Source organism: Eleutherodactylus coqui, chromosome 1 (genome assembly GCF_035609145.1).
Source record: "Eleutherodactylus coqui strain aEleCoq1 chromosome 1, aEleCoq1.hap1, whole genome shotgun sequence".
Classification (NCBI taxonomy): domain Eukaryota; kingdom Metazoa; phylum Chordata; class Amphibia; order Anura; family Eleutherodactylidae; genus Eleutherodactylus; species Eleutherodactylus coqui.
The window spans coordinates 403,866,343-403,890,046 of record NC_089837.1 but is presented as its reverse complement, the minus strand read 5'-3'; the positions used below and the strand labels follow the sequence as shown (position 1 = coordinate 403,890,046).

The following is a 23,704-nucleotide window of genomic DNA, read 5'->3' as shown; positions in this document are numbered from 1 at the left end:
AAGGGTAATTGCCAGGGTTCCAGTTGTTTACAGCTGCTGTAGGGCAGGGAGGGAGTAAAATTCCACAACTGTGATTCATGTCTCTGTTTCATTTACATTTTTGAACACAAACAAAACCCGTCGATTAATGAAAATCCGAAAACCTTTCTTAGTGTGTTTCCTATGGCAATAGGTTTTGCAGCCGATTTTGACCTAAATTAAAGTTGAAACACAAAGCATTATGCAAATTGGCAATGTAAATCGCAGTCCTACAAACAGTTAACATCTACATCATTTGTTGCATACTCTCGCCCAATTATTACAGTGGAGGTGTCTGCTGGTATACACAGACAAGAGTCACTATTATATTTGCACAAGGTGATTGTGCCGTGTTTTTTGCTGTGTGGCCAAGAACAGCCCGGCAAAAACACGCACAGTGTGCTATGAACCCAGCTAGCAGGGAAATTGCTCTAAATCGTGATAACACACATGCGGTTTTTCCATTGTGGTTCTCAGATGCATAGTTAGAACCATGGCACACCCGCACTGTGTGAGGACACCCTCAGGCCAGCTTCACAAGGCCGAGAAAATCGTGCGAGATGCGTAATCGTGCGTAACGAGATGCACAAATATGAATGGAGTCATACAAATGAGCTATTTTTCCTACATGGCACCGCGATGCGATGAAAGAAACAAATCGCAGCATGTTCTATCTGTCTGCGTGATCTCACATCGCAGCCCCATTCTCTGCACTGCGGATGGCTGCCGCAGCCATCATTGAAGGCAATGGCAGAACTCCGCAATCTTCTGCTGTGGCTGTGACAGATGCTCCGAAGGATCCCCATAGTAATGCAAGGCTGTTTTCACATGAAATTGCCTTGCATCCCTTGATAATTCCCATAGTGGGGAGCATGATATAGGGGCGGGATTCACGGCCCAATATCGCCCTCACCCGTGTGAAGTTAGCCTTAGGGCCCCCACACACTTGTGGTTTTTTAATATTGCATTAACGCAGCGTTTTTTTTTCACGTGATTGTCAATGGGCCTTTCTATTGTTAAAAACGTATTGCACAAAAATCGCAAAGCACCAACTCGCTATGCATTAACATTAGAAAGTCCCAGTGACATTTGCGTTAAAAAACGCTGGTGTGTGGGGGGGCCCTAAAGTTTAATGAGCTACATGCTAATCAATAATCACTGAATCCAACAGGTGGTATTATTAGGGGCAGGCAGAGTAGTATATTGAATTTGGAATTTAGGATACAGTCCGGCACATTTCTCAACCATTTACAATAGCTTTCAGGCACAAAATGTGTCACACCGTGTATGTATATATATATATATATATATATATATATATATATATATATATATATATATACACACATATACAGATTTTTAACTTTTATCCTTTTCACACCACATTTTAAAAGTGGGGAGATGGGGTGAGGCATAGTGAGAATAGAATTTGCTTCTTGCACTGATCACATTTACTATAATTGACATCAGAGATTAGTGTATAATACAGTGGAAGTATATGTCAGATTATAGTTGGCGTAGATTTCTTAATGCACGGAGAGGTGTGCGCTAGTTCAATGCTTAATGTAATAAGCGGCGGGCATTACTTCAGTGGAGATCATATTAAGACTGACGTCTGAAACACCAGTCTTAGTAACTTCCTCCCAGAGACCTGAAATACACAGCTCAGGATATTGTACTGTTTGTAGCTATTTTTCGTGTTTATTAGTAGTCCACTAAATTGTAAATGAGACTAAATCTGCAGTATTATTAGCAAGATAAGGATCTAAGAAAATATGTTGATGTGCTGCCATTATTTTGTAGGTAGTATCTGGGAGATTTACAAATCAAAATGCACCAAAATTCTGACATAATTTATTAATGCGTAACTAAACTTTTTCTTTTTTTTATAAATCAAGTGAAAATAAAATTATAATACATTATTTACAAGAAAATGTCTCTTTCTCCACTTATAAGTCACTTCTCCTCCTGCACTGATCACTTAGTGCCTGACCACACTGTCTTCTGCACATTCCATTTCATGTACGGACTACAGAAGTGTGTTCTGGCCTGACCATAGGGGTCTCCAGACCCCAAATCAGAGCATCATACACACATATGATCCTCCAGGTTTGGGTCCGGAGACTCACTTCTGCACTCCATACGTGAAACGAATGGTGCAGAAGACATTGTGGTCGGGCCCTTATTCTGAGTGCGCTCATATAATCTGTACACAGAAGTTTTCACAAAGAGAGATCAGATTACAGCTACTGCCCATAGATGCCTATGAAGAAGGGAGCAGTAAGAGAAGATAGGAAGGAGCTGCTAGAGGGAGAAACAGGTAGAGATGCACACAGACATGACTACAGCTTCTATTACGTTTTCTTTTTATCTCACACCAGTTTTAGACTCACAGCTTCACTGCTCAGTACTGCTGTATAATGTTCTCTAGGCAGAGGACATTATACTGCGTGTCCTCTATACACCAAAAAACAATCTTATAATCTTTGCACCACATTTACTATGTGTTTTTAGACACTTTTGGACAGTTTTTCCGACTTGTCCAAAAAAGAGGCATGGCCTAAATTGCACCAAAATTGACGTGAATTGCTGCAACATTTTGGAGCAAATTTTTGGCATACACTAAGACAACTAATAGGTGGTCTGAACTTATACAGTCTTAAAATTCAACAAATTCATTATTCAGCAGAGCCACCATGATAAATCTGAGACATTTTGAGACTGTCTACTCTAATTTTACACTGTCTAACTTTTAGACAGTATTAGTGTATAAGCCGCATATATCAATAATGCTGAGTAAATTAAATTAAGCAGAAACTGCAGTCGCAAAACAACAACAAAAAAATTACACTTTTTAGGCAAGCTTATCACATGGACAGGGTGCACACATGCCACCCAAACTAAACTTCAGTATCTAAAACTTAAAGGGGTTGTCCGGGAATATAATAAATGACAGCATCTGCAAGAATTGTTATAAAATAACAAACCAATCATTATTTACTTGTCAGATCCAAAGCTGTTACAGTGCCAGCTCTCAAAGGGTTTCTGTTGTTAATGGCTTACTTTTTTTGCAAGGATGACAAACTGAACATATATGTGAGTAGTGCAGCCAGACCCACCCCTCAGCAGGGATAGTAGTATGTATAGATGTGACTGCTGAGGCGAGTGAATGGTTGTAATAGTCACATAGACATACATGATGTCATTTCTGCAGGTCATATATGCAGACTGGCTGGGACTGCCGAAGCATCACTGATAGATTTGAAGGGCGAATAATGGTTAGTTTGCTATTTTACATTTCCTACATGTACTTTCTTTTATTATATTCTTGGAAAAACCATTTAACAATAAATGTTTCCAATAACAGATTTGCATAAATTATTAGCACGTTACCATATGGTGCACAATTAGGAGCAAAATCCATGTGATCATGGCAAATGCCACTTAGAGGGCATTCTGTAAACAATATCTGAGGCTATGTTCACATCTGCGTTAGAGCTTCCATTTTCCTTGCTCCTGAGAGCAGGAAAACAGAATTCCCTGGCCGAATGGTAAAGTTTTATGATGGCTCCAAATTGTACTAGAAGGACGCCCATTGACTATAATGGAGTCTATTCAGTTCCTGCTTTCCTGTCCAGCATTTCATGCCAGATCTCTAGTGGAGCCTTCAAATGTAGCTTCTGATGCAGATTTGAGCAGAACCTAAAATCATCAAGTTTTCCCTGAATTAATATTCCAAAGAGCCTTGAAGTATAAATATGTATATAAACTTGGAACTGAGAGTTAACGTTATCATACAAAGTGACAGCGAGAAAAGAAACAAAATGATAAAGTGAATTTAAACCGGAGACTTAAAATTAATCAAATCCCTTTGGAGATCCAGCGAGTAAACAAGAGTCATAATAATGCTATTAATTATTTCACAGATGTTTTCCTATACTCCTTTTGTTTGTCTTCATCACAATAAACAGAAGAATATCCCACTTGTATTTGTAGGGAAAGAAATAATCCAAAGAACAACAATGGGATTATAATGAGTATAACAATAGTAATTAAGTGATGTTATGATGACAATGCTAATGCTGAACAGCTTTATTGGCAAACCCCTTACAGTACTCAACAAAGAAGATGGCTTGTCTAAGATCAAAGTGACAGTTAGGGTTTTTTATCACAGCTTCATGACTGTACCATAATAAGTCGAACACCAAGCAAAACAAAATATGGTAAATGCACTTATCGCAGTTTGCTTAGATCTCTACAAATACTGGAATCGGCAAATCAGTTTCAGTTGCAGCCTGCTCTCCAAAAAGGAATATGACATGCCCCACTCAATCACATTTGAGTGCCACTTTCTCACTTTTAGACAGTGAAAGGAAAAATCCACCTTAAAACAAAAATGAGAAGTTGGCAGAGGGGCGTGGACGGGCACAAGATGGCAGCGTAATACCTGACCTCCGCTAGGCATACCACTTAAAAGCAGCTGCACAGCTACTAAAGAAGCTTCCTCTCCCGATAAACACATCGGAAACCACCTCTGAAAGCCGGCACTCACCTGGAGATGTCCCGAGGAGAGCCCCGCGTCCCCAGCCTAAGCGGCTAGATGATTTCTTTTCAGCGCCGGCCACCCGACGCGCCGCTGCAGCAAGCGCCCTGACATCCCCGGTGTCTGACAAAAGAAGAAGAGAGAACTCCTCTTCCCCAGAGGCACAGATGAGATCCTCTCCGGAGCAGCTGCAACAAGGAGCGGTGAGTGAAACTCATAATGCCCCTAAGCAACACAATAATGCAGGGAAAAGACACAGCACGGCCCCACGCGCTGCTCACAAAATGGCGCTGGCCACCCTGCAGCAAAACACAGAAAACTCTCCATCAGCTAGCCCACAAAAACAGAGACCCAGGATAGAGGACACTATAAACGCAGATTTTCAAACTGACACTCTTAAAGAGTATATTTCTGCCTTACCCTCTTCTTCGCAACCAGCCTCTGAAACATTTATCAAGGACATGGTGATGGCCTTAAGTGACTCACTACAATCAAATTTTCACTCTCTAAAAACCTCACTAGAGGATATAGGAGCAAGAGTATCGCATACGGAGAACAAAATGGGAGAATTCTTGCAATCCCATAACGCATTGATAGATGCGCACTACGAGCTTGTAGATGAAGTATCCCAACTAAAAACAAAAATAGCAGATATGGAAGATAGGAATAGAAGAAATAATATTAAAATCCGTGGAGTTTCGGAGTCTATATTAACATCTGAAATTCCTGACTACCTAAACCGCCTAATGGCCACTCTGCTTCCTAACGCATCCACGTTAGATTTATCGATCGACAGAGCCCACAGGCTTCCTAAGCCCAGCTATCTCTCCGACTCTGTACCAAGAGACATTATCGCAAGAATACATTTCTTTCAAACAAAAGAAGCCCTTATGTCTGCTGCACGGAAAGCCAATCAGCTACCTGCACCATACGAAGGCATCCGCCTATTCACAGACCTATCCAAAGCTACCATGCAAGAAAGGAAAAAATTTTCCCATATCACCACAGCTCTGCGTCAGCAAAAAATACCTTACAGATGGGGATACCCTACAAAAATCCTGATTAGGAAGGATGACATAACCCATGCAATCCTCAAACTGGAGGATGCTTTTCAATTATGCAAATCCTGGGGCATAAATCTACCCTATCCACAACCTCAGAAACCCATAGGGGAAAAGGATATCACGAGATTCAGAGACCCGATTTACAAATGAAGGACATTCTACAAAAGGAAGCCCAACTCACCTAAAATAGGTGGTCCTGCCAGGCTGAAATGCCCAGGCGAACTTTCTCCCCCCACAAATATTGTACAGGTCCTTTAGCCTGAGACAACCCTTCAGTTCTAATTTCTTATTTCCGAATTGCAAGTTTTTGGTTGATTCATATGCATATACGCATAATATTGCTCTTCGTAAATACTGCATTATTCTGATAATAATTCTGATAAATACAGAGAGCAAGTTGCTAAATGTTATAGAATTTCATAACTATACTGTTAAGTTTTTTTTTGTTTTTTTTTTAGGTTTAACTGTAGGTCTATTAGTGCTCCCACATCTTAACAAGATATACAAAAAACTAACAAAATGTCAATCAAAATACTCTCTATTAACGCTAATGGATTGAACTCTCCATTCAAGAGATCCTCCCTTTGGAAGGAAGCAATTTCTTCCAACGCAGACATATTGTGTGTTCAGGAGACCCACCTCGTAGCCTCCACAGGTCCTAATATCACGCATAATAAATTCCCAAAAATCTTTTCTGCATGTGCATCTAGAAAGCGTGCTGGAACGCTAATTGCATTTAGAGATACATTACAAACCGAAATAACAAAACAAATTATAGACCCTGCGGGGAGATACCTTATCTTGTCAGGTACGCTCAATTCTAAACCATTCACTTTGGTAAATCTATACGCACCCAACAAATCTCCCATACGCTTTCTAAACAAATTAGCAAGAAAAATTAGGAGGTGCGAGGTCGGTACCCTAATCATTTGTGGCGATTTCAATACAGTGCCAGATAAAATATTGGACTCATCAAGAGGCCTCCTTAGATCTACCCCATCTCTGTCATCATGGCTTCAAAAAGAAGCAATGTACGATATGTTCAGATGCCTAAACGCATCCTCTAAAGAATTCTCCTTCTATTCTTCCAGGTTTAAATCCTTCTCAAGGATAGATCTTATCCTTGTGAACAAAAAGGCTCTTCCCTCTCTCACAAATGCCCAGATAGGCCAAATAACATGGACAGACCATGCACCTGTTACAATATCTATTACACTAGATCACGCACAAGAAAAAAATCAAAAATTGGAAAAACAACACATTTCTTATGAAACTCCCAAAACACCACAAAACTATTCAAGCAGAGATTAGTGAATACTTTAAAAATAACGTTACCCCAGAAGTATCTCCAATCACTATATGGAATGCCCACAAGGCATACATAAGAAGCGCCTTAATCAAAATTAGCTCGCAACACAAAAAAGAAAAAACTAAACAACTAGACACGCTCACTACACAAATTTCTAACATAGAAAAAAATTTGCGAGAAACCCCTTCTGAAAATCTACACAGAACTCTTTGAATTGAGACAAAAACTCAGAAAGATTTTATTAGACAATTTTGATAACGAAATTAATTCCTCACGCGCAACATTCTATAGTTCAAACAACAAACCTTCACGCATGCTAGCCAGACTAATTAAAAAGAGACCTCAAAAAACCTCTATACCGTACGTCACAGACCCACAAAACCCAAAAACAAAAATCACACATCCTACTCATATAACAGAAATCTTTCGCCAATATTACAATAAGTTGTATAATCTAAAAATCGATAAAAGCACGCCTCAACTAACGCCTCAAAACATAAACAACTTCCTTCCTGAAAGGAATAAAACTTCCAACTCTTACAAAAAGCCATATAGAATATCTAAATTCTCCAATCACACCATTGGAAATCAATGACACTATTAATTCATTGAAAGCCCAAAAAGCACCTGGTCCCGACGGATTTTCTAACGATTACTACAAAAAATTTTATCCACAATTATCCCTTCATATGTCCCGAGCCTTCGATCAAGCAATCAAACAAAAACATTTCCCCCCAGAGATGTTAGAAGCCACAATAGTGACAATCCCAAAACCTGGAAAAACACCCACCTCACCAGAAAACTTTAGACCTATCTCTCTACTAAATTGTGATATAAAAATATACTCAAAAACAATCCGTCCGTAGACTCCTAAAAATCCTACCTGACATAGTACACTCTGACCAAGTGGGTTTTACAAGTGGGAGGCAAGCCTCAGACGCAACAAGATGAATATTAAACCTACTCCACAAAACAGCTCAAACACATTCCCCGCAATTTTGGTTGCCCTAGACGCCGAAAAGGCTTTTGATCGCCTTCACTGGAAATTTACCTTTTCTACCCTAAACAAATTTGGATTCTCGGGAAACATCCTAAATGCCATATCTGCTCTTTATACATTCCCATCAGCAAAAATACTAGTAGACGGCACACTCTCCAACTCCTTCTCAATTACAAATGGCACGCGCCAAGGATGTCCTTTATCACCGCTATTGTTCACACTAGTCATGGAACCCCTAGCAGAACATATTAGAAACAATCTAGAAATACAAGGCATAAATGCTGGACACCGACAACATAAAATAAGTTTGTTCGCAGACGATATCCTGTTAACAATAACAAACCCACTCAAGTCTCTCAGAGAAGTCTACCAAACTCCAACTAATTTTGCAGAAGTGTCTTTCTACAAACTAAATATTACAAAATCACAAATCTTAGGAATCCACATGACGGAAAAACTAAAACAAGACATTAAAAAGGAATTCTCTTTCCAATGGCAAGAAAAAAGCATCCCATACCTGGGAATAAACCTCTGTTTCCCCATATCTAATTTAATAACAGTCAACTACCTTCCTCTTCTTGCTGACATACAAAAAAAACTGGAAACATACAAAACACGCCCCATGTCATGGATGGGAAGAGTGGTAGCATACAAGATGATAATACTGCCCAAAATTCTTCACTACTTTCGAACTCTCCCGGTCCAAGAACCGAAACAAACTATTGCAGAATTCCAAAAACAACTTTCCAAATTTGTTTGGCAAAATAAAAAATCTAGAATAGCGCTTTCAATTCTATCACTAAATAGATACCAAGGAGGAATAGGCCTACCAAACTTGGAAACATACCGCAAAGCTACTATACTAAGCCAACTAACTCCTTGGACACAACACAACTCAAAGCATGGCCCACATTGGAAACAGAACTAAATAAACAGAGACCATTACACCTCCTACTCCATGCTCAGACACTGGCCATTGGCGCCCCTGGTATAGGAAAAAATCTACACTTACCCAACTTATCTCCGCCCATGACAGCTTCTTTAGAAGCCTGGAAAGACCTACTAGAAAAAACGGATAAAAACTCTATAAATACAACCGAAAAAAATACCTCTAAGAACTCTGGAATACTTTATGTCCAACCTTAATTTAACTTCATGGACAAATGTGGGGATTACATATATTTCAGATCTATCCGCAAAACAAAACATCCTATCCTTTCATGACTTATCTTCTAAATACCATATAAAGAAATCTGAAGTCTTCAGATATACTCAGATATCCTCCCTCCTACAAGCACAAAAAATACAAGATATTAAAATCCCAAAGCTAGCAAATACAATACTAAACACCGCACAAACCAAACTGATCACCAGAAACTTTTACGACACACTTACAGGTACACTAAAACTGAGAAAAAAGTGTCACCTATTAAATTGGGAAAAAGATATAGGTCAAGAAATACCAACAGACCAATGGATAAGAGCCTTTAAATGGGTCGGACAGTCCTCTCATGGAGCCAACTTGATAGAAACCCACACAAAAGTACTCACTGGATGGTATTATACTCCAACCTTGCTAAAAAGAAGAAATCTATTAACAAATGATCATTGTTGGAGAAAATGTGGAGGACAGGGATCCTTGATCCATATCTTCTGGTCTTGCCCATACCTGCTAGCATTCTCGAAAGAAACCTTTAAACTAATCCAGGATATATCTGGGACCTCCCTCCCATTCAATCCAAAAGTAGCCTTATTATTAGTGGACCCTGGAGATCTCTTACCTCATTTAAAGAGACTAACAGGACATATTCTGCTGGGAGCGAAGTATCTAATTACTAAAAAGTGGAAATCTGATACCCTTCCAAATCGACAAGAGCTTATCCAACTGATATCTGAACACGGAATATACGAAAAAATATTAGCCCTGAGAAACAACACAATACAAAATACAAAGAGATGTGGAACCCTTGGTTAAGATTATTCGCAAACTAAGGGAGCCTCTTATGGACCAATAAACCTTTTAGTTACAGGCCTAGTTACAGAGGCCATTGTTTGTTATACTTAGATAAACATTTAAAGGGGTTGTCTCGTGCTGAAACGTTTTGTTTTTTTTTCCATAGGCCCCCCGTTCGGCGCAGGACAACCACAAGGGATGTGTTAAAAAAAAACAAAAAAAACATATTACTTACCCGAATCCCCGCTCTGCGACGTCTTCCTTCTTCTTTCTTCTTCCTTCACCAAGATGGCCGCCGGGATCTTCACCCACGATGCACCGCGGGTTTTTCCCCATGGTGCACGGTGGGCTCTGTGCGGTCAATTGCCGATTCCAGCCTCCTGATTGGCTGGAATCAGCACACGTGACGGGGCGGAGCTACGCGATGACGCGTAGAAGGGGCGGAGCCAAAACACCACTCGTGCCTGGACCTAGGAGAAAGGGAGAAGACCGCACAGCGCAAGCGCGTCTAAAAAAGCAAGACGACATCAGAATTAGACGGATCCATGGCGACGGGGACGCTAGCAACGGAGCAGGTAAGTGAATAACTTCTGTATGGCTCATATTTAATGCACGATGTACATTACAAAGTGCATTAATATGGCCATACAGAAGTGTATAACCCAACTTGCTGCCGCGAGACAACCCCTTTAAGTTTTCTAAACTGGTCCCTATGTCCCCCACCCCCACCCCTCCCCCTTCCCCCCCCCGCCTCTACCTTTCTATATCAGAACTCTTCCCTCACCCCACTATACACTTTGGGCACTTTTTGATTAAAAAGAACCTGAAAACAGAATATAAGTGTTTAAGTGCTCACAAAACTTTATTATACAGAAAAAAAATTATGTTTTCTTGATCAACGTGAGTTACATGTCTCGCAAGCTGTTAAATCAAAATCAGAAACTCGTACTGTTAAGCCTTTACTGTATGATATGCTTTATTCACATTGTAATGTACCTAAGCGTTGACCAATAAAGAAAGAATGATTAAAAAAAAATTGAGAAGTTGGCCAGTATGAAAAAAACAAAAATCTCCAAAGTTAATTTAAAATGGTTAATGTTTATAGTGTGACCTGTGGCATTCCTTTTAAAATTGCTGCTCATTCCTCGGATGCACTCACACCTTCATTCATTTGGGAGCTGTTCGATACCCAATGAAAAAAACCCTGAATGGAATCTCTGTATATCATAAAAACTAAGGTTGCTGGGAATACCAGAAGTTCCTGAAACCTCTACAAAATGGTAAGAGAAACGGTAAGGAAATAGCAAACTACATTTAATTTGCTTCATTCAATATCCAAAAATGTCAAAGACTTAGCGGTAACTATGAAAATGCTGTATAATTGGTATTCGACCCTGAAAAGATGTAGAAAAAAGGAAAGCAACAGAATTATGCTGGAGGTGTAAACAACTTAAAGATCTAATCTATGTGTGGTGGACTGGTAACAAAACAAGAAATCCTGGTGGAAAGTGATAAATATAATTAGTGCCGCTCAAGGTTTTTCACGCCCCCCACAGATCTCAGCATTTTTATTTTTTTGGGAGGGATGGAAAATAATCAGTCTAAAATGTTATCCCCCCCCCCCTTATAGATATAAACTTGAACTACCATCACTAAGAATTGGAGGCAGAATTAAAAACACCCTTCATAGTTCGCAATAAAGCTGGCACAGGCGTCAGTCAGGCCTCTACGGGCAAATTTAAGCTTCAGAGTCAGCCTAATGTACATTTCTATGCATGAGACTGGATTTGGTACATATCTGCTGTGAAATAATAAACAAGCTACTCACCTTTCTCGCTTCCCTGTTGCTCCAGTGCAATCATGTGCTAGATGGCACATGACCTATGCAGCCAACCACTGGCCTCAGATGATTGTGGGGTGGCACTTGTCATTTCTGTTGAAGTGTCACTTTTGCCAAAGGGTCCTGGCAGTTACAAAATAGCATGAACCTTACATTCATCTATTTACCTTTTATACAGGTACTTGCTGCAATCATTTACTACTGCGCTAACCATCTGTGTGCAGAGCTTCCATATTAACCTCTTAACGACCGGGCCATAGTCTTTTTACGTCCTGCAGGGATTAAGGCCCTGCAAGCTGAGGACGTGGCAGCTTGCAGGGCCTTGAACCTGCAGCTGCCATTCCGGGCCGCGGATCCCCTCCCCCAGTCACATGATCGCCGGCATCTACCGAATGCCGGCGATCATATAAAAGTTAGGAAAAAGTTAAAAAAAAGCTAAAGATTCAGCTGCCCCGGTGGATCTGATCCATCGGGGCAGCTGAAAGTACTCACCCGCCTTCTCCACGATGACCGGCGGTGTCCCAGCCTCCAGGTCTCGTAGGCGCCTTCTTCGCATGCACGCCCGACGTAATACGTCGGGCGCGCGCTCAGAAGGCTCGCGCGGCCCGGGAAATTTACGAAATCCTTCTGCTCCCGGCTCCCATGTGTAGCCGAGAGCAGAGGGATGTCACCGGGAGCCGCTGTATGCGATTCCCAGTCACATGATCGCTGCTATCCAAAAGATAGCAGCGATCATGTAAAGTAAAAAAGTTTTAAAAAAAGAAAAAAAAGTTTAAGTTTCATCTCCCCTCACGGATCATATCCGTGAGGGGAGATGAAATAACGTACCTAAGGCACCGCATTTAACCGTGGACTTCACCACGGCTTCTGTGCACGTGCCTGCCGCCAAGATGGCGGACGCATGTGCAAAAGGCGCAGATTGCCAGGGTAATTTAAAATCTCCCTGCTCCTGGGTACCAAATGTAGCCCAGAGCCTCGAGATTTCACCAAGGCCCGCAAAACGCGGTTCCTGGTCACGTGATCGCCGCTTTCCAATTGAAAACGGCGATCACGTAAAAGTTAAAAAAGTGAAAATTTCACCTCCAATCACAGATCAGATTCGTGAGGGGAGGTGAAATTACTTACCTAAGGCCTCCGGCGATGTCCCCCGACGGGATCTTTATCTACGGACCTTTCCCCAACTTTGGCGCATGTGCCCATTAGCAAAATGGCGGACGCAAGCGCAAAAGCTGTTGAGGGCCCTGAAAATTCAAAGTCTCCTTGCTCCTGGCTACTAAATGTAGCCAAGAGCCTGGAGCAGTGACCGAGGGCCGCAGTGAGCGGTCCCCAGTCACGTGATCGCCGTTATCCAATAGATAATGGCGATTACGTAACATTTAATCAGGAGGCTGGAATCGGCACACGTGACGGGGCGGAGCTACGCGATGATGCCTAGAAGGGGCGGAGCCAGAACGCCGCTGCTGCCAAACCGAGCCGAAGGCAGAAGACCCTTCTGCGCAAGCGCGTCTAATCGGGCGATTAGACGCTGAAGTTAGACGGAGCCATGGAGACGGGGACGCCAGCGCAGGGAAGGTAAGTGAATAACTTCTGTATGGCTCATATTTAATGCACGATGTATATTACAAAGTGCATTAATATGGCCATACAGAAGTGCTGAACCCCACTTGCTTTCGCGAGACAACCCCTTTAAGGCCACAATGGGTATGTCTCTGAAAACGGGACAAAGGGGGGTATCCATTTTGGGGTGAACTTTTTCATTCTTATGTACGCTATACAAAAAAAAATGTTTTTAAAATGACAACTGCCAAAAAAATTAAAATCGTAAATTTTTCCATCTGCTTTGCTCAGATTTATTCAAAAACTGTGGGGTTAAAATATACAGTACACCCCTAGGTGTATGCGTTAAGTGGTCTAGTTTTCAAAATGGGGTCATTTGTGGGGGTCCTCTGTCGTTTTGGCCGCTCAAGGGTTCCACAAGTGGGCGATGGGGCCTAAAACGCCTTCACGCAAAATGTCTGTTCTAAAAGCCACCGGCCGCTCCTTTCGTTTTGGGCCCCGTTGTGCATACAGACATAATATTAGGGCCACAATGGGTATGTTTCTGAACACAGGACAAACAGGGGTATCCATTTTGGGGTGAATGTCTTCATTCATATGTGTGCTATACAAAAAAAAAAATGGGTTTAAAAGTGACATGATTGCCAAAAAAATGAAAATTGTAATTTTTTCCTTCTGCTTTGCTTAGATTCATTCAAAAACCGTGGGGTCAAAATACACAGTACACCCCTAGAGGAATTTGTTAAGGGATCTAGTTTTCAAAATGGGGCCATTTGTGGGGGTTGTATATCGTTTTGGTCCATCAAGGGCTCTACAATTGGGCAATGGGGCTGAAATCGCCTTCAAGCAAAATGACTGTTCTGAAAGCCACCGGCTGCTCTTTTTGGTTTGGGCCCCGTTGTGCATATGGACAGAAGATTAGGGCCACAATGGGTATGTTTCTGAACACAGGACAAACGGGGGTATCCATTTTGGGTGCAAATATGCATTTTCATGTGCATTATAGAAAAAAAATCCCATCTTTTAAATGGCATATTTGCAAAAACATGAAATTTTATTTTTTCTCCTCTAAATTGCATTAATTCCTGAAAGAAATCTGTGAGGTAAAAATACTCATGACACCCCTCAGTGAATACATTAAGGTGTGTAGTTTTTAAAATAGGGTCATTTGTGGGGGTATCTATCATTCTGACACATATGAGCCTTTGTAATCTTGGCTTGGTGCCGGAAAATATAGTGTTCCTCAAAATGCTGAAAATCAATGTTAAATTTGCACGTCTCTTAAATGGTAAAAAAAAAACTGAACTTTTTCCAATGTGCGCCCAGAATAAAGTAAACAGATGGAAATATATATCTTATCAAGAATTTGTACAGTATGGTTGCACATATTTGAGATATCGCAGTTGCAAATGTGAAAAAATTAATTTTTTTTCAAAATTTTCCCAATTTTGGCGTTTTTAATAAATATACACAAATTCTATCAGACTATTTTCACCACCTAAATGAAGTACAATATGTGGCAAAAAAAACTGTGTCAGTATCACTTGGATAAGCAAAACCTTTACGGAGTTATGCTATGTCAAAGTGACACGTCAGATTTCCAAAATTTGGTCTGGCCATTAAGGCGCAAACCGGCTTGGTCACTAAGGGGTTAATCCCGGCAAAGCCTATTTCATGGTACTTACATCTGTCTCCCTCTCCCTTCCTTTTGACCTGATAATAATCCCATCGATCACTATGGGAGTGCACGCGTGCAACCAGCAGACAGCGCTGGAACAGGGAGTTGGGTAAGTATAAGAAATCCCTCCGCAGATGCCTAAAACATCGCATGACATACACCTATTTGGTGTATCTCTTAGAGTGCCTTTGTGGGTTAAAATATGTGGGCCACACCATCAACACTTTAAGGATTCCAATAAACAAACATCGTATCAACATAAAAAATGGATTTGATAAGCATAGCGTTTCCCGCTATTTCCGTATTTTCCATGAAAAGAATCCAGACCTTTTACATGTTACCCCTCTAGAACTAATAGGATCCAGATCTTTCATGAAGTTAGAAACAAAAGAAATGTACTGAATCTATAGACTTAACACACTTTCTCCAAATGGGCTTAATGAGGTTTTAGAAAAAGTTTAGATGTTTTACAAATTATTATTGTATATTACGTGTTGATTATGTACTAGGTTTAAATAGTATTTCTTATTGTCATAATTATCAATTCTCCTTTTTTGAAATACTATATGTATCCACATAAATTTTTCTATCATATATATAAATATATATATATATATTAGAATTTCATAGTCTATATGCCGTCCTTATTATGAAATCCTTCCCGCACCTGCACGGATTAGGTGGAATGCAAACTGTGTTCCACCGTTGCTATTGTCCTTCTGCACATGTGCAGGATTTGAGGCGCACTGCGTTCCAACCAGCCTGCGCCGAAACGTCAATTATGACGCACAGTGGAACACACGTTGGGTTCCATTTGGCAGCCATGTCTCTGCCTCGATTCTAAATGTGAAGACGCTCAGGATGACGTATCTTTAGCGCCCGTCTTTGGGCGAACCGGTGGTTCATGCTGATTGGAAGTACCTTCAGGTACATGTTCTTCTTTATATGAGTATTGTGACTTGATTTCTATGCTTGATAAGGACGCCTTAGTGCGTCGAAACGTGTTGCCATACCATTATCTGTGTACTGGAGTAGTGTTGCACTCTCCTGCACTTTTATATGCATCATTTACTTTTTGGACCTATAAATTCTTTGATACCATTAAGTCGAGAGCGCGGAGGCATGTTTTTTGCTGTTGTCAGCAATACATATCTCCGCAGACTATAGGGAATCTGCCGTATGAGCATCATAACCTAATTTATGGTGCTCATACCTGGTGACAGATTCCCTTTTATTAAGATTAGTAAAAGCCAATATAAATAAAAATAAATAAGTTCCTTAATAAAAACTGGGAAGTTTTGGATACCTATAGGAAGCAAAAGACATTGAACCAAAGAGTTTGTATCTGCACACTATTTGATATAACATAGAAAAGCTATGCATGTATCCACCACTGACGATACAGGTATATCCATATGTATGGAAAGGTCTTGAAGACGTAGTCTGAGGTAATTAGCTGAACAGAGAGCAAGGGTAGAGACGCAGAAAGATGAGAGAGGACATATATGGCGGTGCAGCACTGAGGAGAGCTATATGGATAAGACTGAGGAGTTTAAACTGAATTCTATATTGCACGGGCAACCAGTGCAGCTACTAGCACACAGTGGAGGCATCAGTGAAGAGGTTAGACAAAAAGATGAGCCTGACATTCAGGATGGATTGGAGAGGGGAGAATTTAGTGAGGGGAAGACTGATTAGTAGCGAGTTGCAATGACCAAGCCAAAAATGGATCAGGGCAACTGTAAGGCTGGGTTCCCACGGGGCGGATTACCGGCAGAAATCCCGCAGTTTGGCCGCAGCGAAAAACCGCGAGATTTCCGCCGGGAGAACCGCTGCTTCAAAACCCGTGGTGGTTTTGAAGCGGCCCAGCCGCTCGCTCTTCCGCTGCAGCCGGCGCTCCCATAGAGGAGAGCGCGGCCGCAGCGGGAAAAAAAAATGCCGCAGCGGTTTCTGCCGGCATAGCCGCAGCGTATTTGCCGTCCCGTGTGGATGAGATTTCTGAGAAATCTCGTCCACATGGCTGTCTAATCCCGGGATTAGTGTCAGGCAGGAGAACAAAATGTGAATGTTCTCAGCAAGAGAAACAAAGCAATCTTGCAGATATGATTAATGGCTAACAAAAAGAGAGGATAATACAGCAACCTCCGAGATCTACCTAGGATTCTTCATCAAGCAGATCTGGAGAGGAATATTCTATTACATACATATATGTGTATATATATGTGTATACATATATATATATATATATATACGGACACACACTTGTAACAATACCAGAACAGGAGGAGTAGAGGAGTAAATACTGAATTAGTCCACTGATAAGGGATGTGAAAGTTTTATGGTCTCTAAATTGGTGTTTGGAGCTAGTCAGACCTGTGTATTATCTCTGCTGTGGATATCTCAGCCCATTCTGCCATGAAGCCTTTTGAAATGTTTAGGCCTGTGCTGAGAGTATCAAAGATGATTATAAACGTGTACTCCCAAATTCTTCTATGATGTTGAGATTTGAAGTCGTCTTTTAATATAGTAACCTTCATATGTTCTATGTTGTGTCCGTGGCTAGAGAAATGCTCAGCCACAGGTAATTCTGTCTTTCTTTCTTTCATTGTCTGGTGATGAAATCTTATCCCTGCTTTAAGTCTTTGTTCTGTTTCTCCAACATATACAAACTTCTTCAGAGCGATCGTAAATTGCCTGTAAAGAACCCTGAGTAGGTTGGAAAGCTTGCTGTAACATCTTCTCTTTTTGTTAGCCATTGAAATGTATCATATCTGCAAGATTACTTGGTTTCTCTTACTGAAAACAAATCACATAAAAGAACATATTTCATGTCGATTGCTCATATTTCTACCTATGAATAGGACAATGCCAGGCGTGCCTGTGTTTGTCAGGAGTTTCATGAAACATGACAGTATGATTCAAGCACTCTGAACAGTCCCCAATGTATAAGCTCCTTTGAAATATGGTAATGATAAGACTGGTCTCACACAAACAGATTTTAATTGAGGATTCCACGATTTCCGTCCGCACGTATGATTTGCGCTAATTTGTGAGAACTGAAATGCATTGACTTTTGCTGGTTCGCTCACACATGCAGGTAGGAATTGCAGATTCCGCGAGCAGAAGAAAGATTGCAGCATGCTCAATTTTACAGTGGTTTCCACACATATGAGCTCCATTGATCTCTATGGAAGCGTAATCACATTGCGGATGGACGCGGATTTGTACACACGTTGCTAGAAGACCACATAATATAGAGAAAGAAGGAATTCATGGGCAGACAATGCAGGACAGAGTTTGGGGATCAACACACCCATCCAGTCTGCCGTCTGCAACCTCCGTTTATTCTTCTGGGCTCTTCCTCACGAGAAGAAGTGTTTTGGGTTTTTAAAGTGGTTTATACTACTTCCAAAATAAGTAGTAAAAAACAAGCCAAGCCAGGAGAGCAGTATACCATCCTGAATGGATGGCTCTCAGACCTTCTCACCACAACCGCACAAGAGAATGTCGCCTGGGAGGTCGCCTAAGAGATAGAAGGGTGCTTCCAGGGGGTTGGGCTACTTTCTGATATTCCCTGCTTGCATTCATTGTTCCACGAGGATGTACATTTAAGGACAGCATATCATTCACGCACGATGGTACGCAATTCGCTTCAGTGATCATACGCAGGTCTTCCTCTGCAGATATCCGCTCGTAGAATTCGACCTGTTTGTGTGAGAGCCTGGCCTAACATAAAATAGCTTATTTTTACAGGACACCCAATGGTATAATATATACTATATACAATGATTAAATTGTTTAGTATCAATCACATTTGAGAGTTGATTAAACTTCTCCATATAGACATGCAGTGAAGGAAAAGAAATGTTCCTCCTCGAAAAAAGTAGGTTCGGTACTCAAAAATATATTCATATATAGGCTGTATGACTTTGTCGTCTAACCCTGCTACACTTTATTATGTACCTTAAGTTTAGATTTACTAATAGCTGCATATTAACTCATGTATAATACCGATTATCAATTCTCTTACCCTCTGTGATGTTGCCCATTTTCGTTGTGGGACTAAAGCCCCAATTACATGCAATGATCATCGCTCAAAATTGGTTCCAAAGATAGCTTAAATGACAGTTTGAGCGATCATTTTGCATAAGCTGCTAATGGTCACTAATGCCCATTAGTAGCTTATTAGCTTCATATGCATGTAAATGAGGCGCCCTTCGCTGTATGCAGATGACAGCGGGTGGTCTGTTATCTGCATACAGCTCCATTGTTTTCCTGCGAGACTGCAGCTGAAAACAATGTTATTAGCGCTCCCGTGGAGAATCACAGCGTGCGGTCCTTGCTATCAGTTGGCCGGCCGAACAATGGATTTTATGCTGAACTAAAAATCATTGTTCGGCAGAAAAACAAACAATGGTAGCCTTTACACGCAATGATTATCACTCAAAAGACATAATTTGAACGAATTTTGAGCAATAATGGTTGTGTAAATGGGGCTTTACTGCTTTTTTATGAACTGTATACGCAAGATTACATTTTTACTATCAAGCCCCTATATATACTCATTTTCAGTTGTGACTGCCTTTATATAGGACAGAATAATCAGAGTAAGGGTACACGAAAAGAAGTAAATTATCAAACTGTTTCACAAATCTAATTTACCATAATTTTATCGCTGTCAATAATGGTGTTCAGTCTGTGTGCAATTGTAAGCACTGTACAATCAGCAAACTTTTCTCGAATGGTCTTTTGAATCAGCTCATCCGTTCTGTAAAAAGAAGGACAAATATCTTAGATAGAAAACATCACATTTATGTGCTCAAGTTATTTTAAGTGGATGGCCTGAAAGAATAATGGGCATAGTTATCAAGAGATTTACTCTAAGTGTGGTGTAAATACATAGAAGAATATGACGTTCAGGCTAAATGTTTAAAAAAATGGCAATGGTTTCAGTATTCTCCCCTTTAAAATCACTAGAGGTTCTTTTAAAACTTAACTTTTATTAAAAATTTTATTTAAAAAAAAGGCAAATATAACATGAACAATAACCAAATTCAGTACTATAGCCATATAATAGCCAAAACGTAAATGGTGACTCTTCCAAAAGGGAACAAAGATAGAGATATCGTCAATAGAGGTGGATTAGCCTAAGAAGCTGGAACAAGATTTATCAAAATGAAACTTACGAGGAATACTAGAAGTTGCCCACGTAATAACCAAATTGCATCCTTAAAGGGGTTGTCCCGCGCCGAAACGGGTTTTTTTTTATTCAGTAGGCCCCCCGTTCGGCGCGAGACAAACCCAATGCATGTGTTAAAAAAACAAACCGTTTAGTACTTACCCGAATCCCCGCGCTTCGGCGACTTCTTCCTTACCTTACTAAGATGGCCGCCGGGATCTTCACCCACGATGCACTGCGGGTCTTCTCCCATGGTGCACTGTGGGCTCTGTGCGGTCCATTGCCGATTCCAGCCTCCTGATTGGCTGGAATCGGCACACGTGACGGGGCGGAGCTACGAGATGACGCGTAGAAGGGGGCGGAGCCAGAACACCGCTCATGCCGAGACCCAAGAGAAGAGAGAAGACCCCTCTGCGCAAGCGCGTCTAATCGGGAGATTAGACGCTGAAATTAGACGGCACCATGGAGACGGGGACGCCAGCAACGGAGCAGGTAAGTGAATAACTTCTATATGGCTCATATTTAATGCACGATGTATATTACAAAGTGCATTAATATGGCCATACAGAAGTGCTTACCCCCACTTGCTTTCTCGGGACAACCCCTTAAGGAGGTGGAGAAAAACAAAAATCAGATCTGAATAGTGAACTGCTAAAAAGGATCTCTATCCTATTCTCCTGAAAACAAAAATAAAAAAGCTGAGAGAATATAGTCTGTCTGGAAACCAATCTAACGTGCAATATTAATTCCCCTGATGAATTCTTGCGGCTCTAATGCGTCAAGCAGAGCACTAGCATTAGAGCAGTAGTGTTATCCTATCAGTATCAGCATCTACTTTTTTGAGCAGAGCAGTAGCATTAGATTAGTGATGATTGATGATTATCCATTCAGTCGATCCAGCCTTTGGTCACTCTATGGATCAATGTTCTCCACGCATTTCTGTCTTTCACCACTTCTTTCAGTTCTGTGATTGACATGTTCGTGGTGGCCTTGATTGTATCTAGCCATCTTGTTCTTTGTCATCCTGATCTTCTGTTTCCACTGACCTTGCCAAGCATCAGTACTGTTTCCAGTGAGTTAGTGCGCATCACGTGTCCAAAAAAGAGAGAGCCGCTGTTTGATGATTTTGCCCTCTAGTGATATTTTCGGTGTGACGCGATCTAACACTACCTTGTTCGTTGTCATGGCGGTCCAACGTATCCGTAGCATTCTCCTCCAGCACCATCGTTCAAGTGCATCAATTTTCCTTCTGTCTGTTTTCCTGAGCGTCCAACTTTCGCAACCATACATCGTTATGGGGAAGATGATTGCATTGACCAGTCTGGCTGTTGTTGCAATGCTAATATCCTTGCTTTTCCAGATCCTTTCCATTCCTTGCATTGCAATCCTACCAAGTGTAATCCGTCTCTTGATCTCAGGTCCAGATTGCCCATTGCAATCGATTTTGGATCCAAGGAAGATGAAATCTTGGACCAACTTGACTTATTTGTTGTTCATTTTTATGTTCATTGTACTGTAGCCTACCATGGTCATGACTTTCGTTTTCTTGCTGTTGAGATACATTCCCATGCGTTTGCTTTCCTTTTGCACTCATTGGATAAGGTTTTCCAGGTCACTTTCCCTTTCCACAAGTAGGGTGGTGTCATCTGCATATCAGAGGTTGTTGACATTTCTGCCATCGATTTTGACTCTGATTTCTAATTCGATTAGTAGTATTATCCTATAAGTACTGCTATCTACTTTTTTGGATAGACAGATATTAGCAGCAACTGCAGAAGCCCCAAAGGTGCAGTCATGTGGATATTATTTACATTCCCTGGTGCACATTAGATTGGTTTCCAGCCAGACTATATTCTATCAGCTTTCAGCTTGTCCCATCTTCTTATCCAGATAGCGGTGGATTAGTTTATCTACATCGTTGTTCCCTCGTGGAGGGGTCATTATTTATATTTTGGTTATTATAAGGTGATAGCATTGATTTTGGTTAATGTTCGCGTTATATTTGCCTCTTTTTTTAAATACAATTTTTAATAAAAGTTTTAGAAGGACCTCCAGTGATTTCTAGATATAAAAATTGGTTCTTCACTGCCTTTCTGTGATCTTATTTTCCACTATAGGTCCGATCTGGCATTGGTTTTAGCATATGCCAAATTTATCAACACAGAGTGTGCCATATTGATGAATTTAAAGCATGCTGTATGGAGAAGACAGACGAGTACACTGCTCATAGGGACCGGTAACGCCTTCTGTCTGAAAAGCCTAAGCTGCATTTCCACCATGATAAGAGTCTTGCCTCAGACAATAAACAATGGCAGGCGCCGCCCTTCAACATGTGGTCACACACTGAAAAACATACTCAGAAACAAAAAACAAAAATGTACTGTGCTACATGATCACAAATAAAATTAAAATATATACCATACAAAACATTTAACATCTAAAAGTCCTTTTACACACAACGATTATCGATCAAAATCCAAACGGACGAAATTGAGCGATAATCATTACATGTAAATACGGTGATCGTGAACGATGAATTTCAGTTTACTTAAAATCCATGATTAACACCTCTGAAAGACTAAGCAAATACATTCCATTTGAATGTAGTTTGCTCATCTTTCAAAAGACTGCAAGATGTTCTCCTCGTGGCATGTTTACACTAGCCGCGAGAACAATCAAGTGTGCCGACAGCAGTGAGAACAATGGAATGTGCTGGCAGCTGTTTGCACAGCTAGACATGCATTTAAAGACAAACTGGGTTCTGCAAACAACTCCTAAAGGTCCTTTTACATGCAAATAAAGATGATAAAGTGTTAATGGCCATTAACACTTTATGCAAATAGATTGCTAAATCTTTCAGTTGTTTGAGAGATTATCTTTGCATGTAAAAGGGCCTTAAATCAACAAAAAGCACACAATTTCATAAGATGTTACACCAATGTATGTAATCACCTAAAATTTCCCTCTAAATAGACATAAATTCTGTCCAAAAAGTAACACGTGTAAGTATAAAGGTGGTGTACCCCCCATGTACTTAATAAAACAACTTGTTATGAATCATGATGAAAGTCATAATAAAGACAAATAACAAATGCTATATCAAACAAAATCGCTCAATGAAGAATCGGAGTACAGTTATCACCTATATGATTATAAGCAAGGGGGAATAGCAAGGCCCCACATGTATAACTATTGGATGATAGCTTCCTCAGGGATAACAAGCTGTGAACTAGTACATAGTCAAACTACTAACGTCCACTTGTCATTGAGTATGTATGTGCTTCTCATGCTCCGCCCCTGTGGACATCATCGCTCCGCCCCCTGGTGATGTCATCACAGGTCCTACAACATATATAAAACACAGAGCCTGACTAACAGAAGAACAATACAGTTAGGGCTCTTGGAAGGGGAGGACAAAATAACAAAATGAGAATACAACTAAGCTGTTATTATCTCAGACACAACTCAGTGGTCCTGACAGAAAACACTGACCTACCGCCACCAAATTGATCCGGTGGGCTGAAGGACCTGCGGTGCTGTCACTGCCATGGGATGAGTCAAG

The 23,704-nt window shown here is 40.8% G+C and overlaps 1 protein-coding gene across 1 annotated transcript in view; it reads right to left on the bottom strand.

Moving 5' to 3' along the window:
• Window positions 1-23,704, bottom strand: part of ABCC4 (ATP binding cassette subfamily C member 4 (PEL blood group)) — a 250,307-nt gene that overhangs the window by 15,525 nt on the left and 211,078 nt on the right. The window contains exon 29 of the mRNA XM_066580593.1: window positions 19,626-19,731. Coding sequence (XP_066436690.1) covers window positions 19,626-19,731 — 106 coding nt within the window. The remainder of the gene's footprint in view (window positions 1-19,625; window positions 19,732-23,704) is intronic.